The sequence below is a fragment of the Hyaloscypha bicolor genome (assembly GCF_002865645.1).
Source record: "Hyaloscypha bicolor E unplaced genomic scaffold K444scaffold_117, whole genome shotgun sequence".
Classification (NCBI taxonomy): Eukaryota; Fungi; Ascomycota; class Leotiomycetes; order Helotiales; family Hyaloscyphaceae; genus Hyaloscypha; species Hyaloscypha bicolor.
The window spans coordinates 1,703,594-1,709,062 of NW_020194619.1; the positions used below are offsets into that span (position 1 = coordinate 1,703,594).

General features: G+C 23.3%; 1 protein-coding gene across 1 annotated transcript; it reads right to left on the reverse strand.

Annotated features, from left to right (window-relative positions):
• Window positions 1-4,703: 4,703 nt before the first annotated feature.
• K444DRAFT_534245 (uncharacterized protein) lies at window positions 4,704-4,949 on the reverse strand (the record flags this gene model as incomplete). Its single annotated transcript, XM_024875202.1, has 2 exons — window positions 4,704-4,808; window positions 4,854-4,949. Coding segments are annotated over 2 exons (201 nt in total), but the record flags the coding sequence as incomplete, so codon positions are not given.
• Between the last annotated feature and the right edge of the window lie 520 nt (window positions 4,950-5,469).

Consider the following 5,469-nt stretch of genomic DNA (forward strand, 5'->3'; position numbering starts at 1 on the left):
TAGTAATCTCGGTAATAAGCTCGGTAATAAGATTAATACTTTAAAGAAAAAACTCACTTTTAGGATATTAACCCAAGTAGTATTATTATCTGCCTTATTAAGATAGAAAGAAGAATTCTAAAGCTTATTAGTATTCTTCTAGTCTTTAAAAACCTAATTAATAGTATTATTCTCATTAGTATAATACTATTTAGGATATGCTTCAAGAAATTTCTTAAAAGTTATAATAGTATTTTCCTAGAACCGGCAAGCCTCTAATAAATAGCAAGAAATCTGAAATTATATTAGCTTTAATAGATATTAAAGCTAAAGAACTTACTAATATATAAGACTTAGAACCCTTATTATAATAGTTATAATTCTTCTTGCCAGATATTATAGTATATAAGGTAAAGGAATTAATAAGCAAATACTTAAAATATTTCAAGTATTTACTAGTAATAGGAAAGAAGACTATAAGGTTACCTTTATATTTATTATTATATAGGCAGATAATAAAGCTAGAAAAAGATATTATGGAATTAATTAAAAATAATTAAAGAAAACTTAGAAAAGAATAAAAAAAGAGGCTAGAAGGTAATAATAATAAAAGTTATATATATATAGTTATTAGAAAGAAAGAAAGTATATAGTAATATAAAGAGGTTCTTTTATAGAAGTAAAAAACCACCTGAATTAATTACTAGTTTTTATATTAGTCCTAATTAGAAATTAGTATAACTAATTAATACATGCTCCCAGAAGCCTATAAATAATATCTAGGACCTCAGAAATATTTATATAGGTTTCTCATATGAATATTTTATTAAATTCTTTCTATATAGCTATTCTAATTATTCTAATACGAGATCTAATAAGTAGTATTAATTTTATAGAATAGCGCCTTAGTACTTTAAATTAAGCTAATTAGAATACTTAGATCCTAAACGAAATCATAATTACTAGCTAGCCCTTATATCTGGGATATAATTACTCTTTTTTCTCGCTTACTTAGCCCTAATCTAATTAGATAATTTTTATATCTATTACCCAGATTATATTAGTAAAACTATTTCCCAAGATACTAGAAGTTTATCTCGAATTAAATAAATAATTAAATAAATATTTTACTAGAATAGATTAATGAATCTTGGAGACAAGATCCTAGAAGAAGAGTATAGTTATAATATATATAGGATTATATATAACTTAAGAACATATAATAAACCTCGGATATTACAGGTATTAATTAGAGAGATCGGCGGCCCTTTAATATTATAGCTAATTACTATTTATATTATATATATTAGGCTTATAAATTACTAATTATATATATATTATTAGGGCCTTTTATTTAGAGAAGGCTTCTCTGAATCTTATAGAAGAAATAGAGATTAGTTCTATACTAAATTTAATACTATAATTTCATAACTCACTAATTTATTCTATTATTTTATTACTTACTAATAAATACCTTATAAATACTATAAATTAAAAGAATTAAAATAATACTATTAGATTTTATAGAATTATTAATAGTCTTAAAAGCTATTTGAAATATAATATTTTTATTAATTCTATTAATTTCGGCTATAATAATAAAATAAATATATTAAATTAGGCTATAATAATATTCTATAATTTGAATAAAATTATAAGCTTTTATAAAAATGATTTTAATTTTGGTTTTTATAATATTTATAAATTAAATAAATTTTCTATTAATAAACTACTTTCTGGTATTTGCTATAATTTAATTAAAAGAACCTAAATAAATATTAATTTAATATTACTTTAGGATATCTCAAATATATAAAGTACTACTATTTTAAAACTATTAGCCAGTTTAATATCGAGTATTTTTATTAATAATATAAAATATAGGCTTATTAGAAATATAAATAATAATAATAATAATAATAGAATAATTAAAGCTAATATTATTTTTTAGATTAAACTTAAATTATTCCGGTAATTATCTGAATTTCTAGTATTATTTCTAGTATTTAATATTATAAATACGGTATTTAGGGCTTGGAAAGCAAGGTAGAAAGTCCTTTATAAAGATGATTTAAAGCTAAGGAAGGGAAAACTAGAATATAGGAGGCTGTAAGGAAGTATATATACCCTATAATATACTAGTCCCGAAGGGGCTTAGCCTTCTAAATATCTCTAGTATATTCCAAGCATATTTCCCTAGCAAGGCAGCTGCGTTACGTGCGCCTAGGAGGTATCTGGAAATCATAATATTACTCTTCTCTTTATAATAAGCTTATCTCCGAGCTTTGTAAAAGCTATTAATTTATCTAATTTCGTATTATGCTTCTTCCTAAAATAAAACTAGTATCTCGGATATAGATATTATATATGAAAAACTAGTGCCTTTACTATATAACCTAGAAGGGTTTATTATTATTTCCGTATAATTCTGGACAAGTATTGTTTTTTATATAGTCTAGCTAGTATTATAGGTTTTATAGAGGTCCTGGTATATTAATATTATTATTATAGAAACTCTATAAAACCAGGGAGCTATTATTTAGTACCAAAGCTAGATATTATACTAGATCTTTATCCTAACTAATCTACTAAATTCTATACTTTAGCCTATTTCTTACTAGCTTAACTATAATAACCCGTTTAATATTATACTCTTATTTATTATTCTCTAGTATTAATAGAGGTAGTTCCGGGTTTGCTTAATTTAGTAAAGAATTCTGGGGATCTTTTTATAGCTTCTTTATATAAAAAACTAGATATATCTTTATAGTTTCCGGTAGTTTTAGGAGAAACGAGTAGCTATACTATTCTAGAATTTCAAATAGGCCTTCTATTTGGTTCCCTAGCTTCTGGCTTAAATAATCGGATTTCTAGTATTTTATAGTAACCTATCTTTTATTTCCGACTTTGAAATTAATTAAATAGTAGTACTTATTAGCTTATATTATATATTATTCCTATATTTATTCTATATAGCCTTAGGTAAGTTATTATAATTTATATAATTAATTTACTAATACTTTAGCTTTATTTCTATTTAGCTTCTCTTTAGGTAAGTTAGCTTTAATAGGGAAGTTCTAGTCCAGAGAAATATAAGACTTATAGCCCTTTTTAGTTATAAACGGGGACTAGCTAATAGTTTTATACTAAAGAAAGGCTTATTAATAATTAATTATAATAACCTATTTATCCTAGTTATTCTAGTAATAGTTAATATATAAATATAATCTCTAATTAAAGTACTAATTAATAATTTCTATTTATTCGTTTATTCGGGAGTAATTAGTTATAGAAAGCTTAAGCTTTATACTAATTCTTATATAGAATTCGCTTTAAAAATTAAATATAAATTAGGGTCCCTAATCTAATATAATTATTTCTGGAATACTTACTTAATATACTATATAGAATAAAAACAGAAGTACTAGCTACTTAACTATAATTATATCTCATACTAGAATTATAATTAGGTACTTGGATAAGTAATTCATAAATATAGTAATTATATTATAGCTCGATTTGCTTTCTAGATAGCTCTTAAAATTTATAGTAATATATTACTAGAGGTAATTAGAAACTAAAAGGAAATAAAACAAACTAGACTTCTTATCTCTAGATATATATAATTTCTTATAAGTATAGTAATTACTATAGTATTAATTAATATTCTTATCTATAGATAGCTAGTAATATTATTTCTTTAATAGCTAATAAAGCTTTATATATTTAGGATATCCAGAAAGGGATTTATTATATACTTTACGAATTAGGGCAATTTATAAAAGTAGTCCGGGAATTATTTTGTTCTTTATAATATAGAGTTTTTTATAGTATAAAAGAAGGCCGTCTTATAGTATCTAGATATTACTTTTGGCTTGGGCTATTATATATAGCTTTTCTAGATCCGGTAATATATAATTATCTTATAGGATCTTATTTATAAGTTATAAACTATTATACTCGGCGGGAGCTTCTAATAATACTTCTATAGAAGCTACTATAGCAGAGTTTACTAGTAAGGCTTCTAAGAAAATATCTTTTTCTAGGGAAATTATACTTTTAATAGAAGTATTCTTTTCCGGAAAGTCTTTAGTATATACTTGGTTTTTAGGGCCGAATTCCGGATTAAGTAAGCCGACTTTATAAAGTATTACTATAAGCTACAAGTTATAAATAATTTCCGGATTAATCTTATCTTTTAAGAGAAGTACTTGGGTTTATAGCTTTTCCTTAATCTGGCCCTAAGTATTTACTTTATTCTATCTTTATAATAAAGTATCTATTTACTTATTTAATTTTCCAGAATAATATATAAGCTTAAAGTAATAGTAGAATAAGAGCTTAGCCTATTTAGCTTATTAAAAAAAGAGCTTCTTAATAGTTATAAAGTACTCTAAGATACGGTAATTAGAATAGACCTTAAAGGAAGTATTCTAAAGGCTCTCTAGTTTAGTTTTCTATTCCTCTAGTACTTGTACTATAGCAAGTATTTTCTTATTATATATATTATAATTAAGTTTTACTAGAAATATAATTTTAGAAAAATAAGCTATAGAATACTAAAGGCCTGTTTCTGAATCTTATTAAGAGAATAGGCTAGTAACTATTTCTTTAAATATATTTATTTCTATTATTATAGGCAGATCTAGATTATAGTATTATAGAATTAGAATAGAAATTATAGCTTTCTTTAGGCAAGTAAAAGCCTTTTAATATTACTCGGACTACTTAAAGGAAATTCTTTTTTTTATAAATAAGATAAAAGATTTAATAATCCGTTTATATTTTTTAATAAAGTATTTATAAAAGTTATAGAAGCCAAGAAAGAACTATATACCCTTAACTGTTTTTAGGGGTTATTAGTTATATATTACTTTGACTTTATTAGGATTTACTTTAATACCAGATATAGAAATAATAAAGCCTAAGTATTTTATATATATAACTTTAAATTCCGATTTTTTAATATTTACTTAAAAGCCGGTAAGGTATAAATAGTCTAGTATTTTTCATATATACTATTCGTACTTTATTAGGTTCTCTAAATAAATAAAAATATTATTAAGATATATTATATAAAAGTTATTTAGATATTTAAAGAATATATTATTTATATAGTATTAATATATAGCCGGGCTATTTATAAGGCCTTTCTAGAGAATATTATATTTATATACTCTATAGTAGGTATGAAATATTATTAGCTTCTAAGAGTCCGGGTCTATAGCTATATAATAGAAAGCTTAATAGATATCTAATTTAGTATAGATCTTGGCCTTAGATAATTAACTTAAAGTCTTATTAATAAATAGAAAAAGATATTAATTCTTCTGAGTAATATTATTTAGATAGCAGAAATTAATATAGAAATATAAACCTCTATTTACTTTTTTTATAAAAAGAACTAGTAAAGTAAAAAGAGCCTAACTAGCTTTAATAAAGCGCTTAGCTAGATTATCTTCTAAGAAATACTTGATTTCTAGAAGCTCT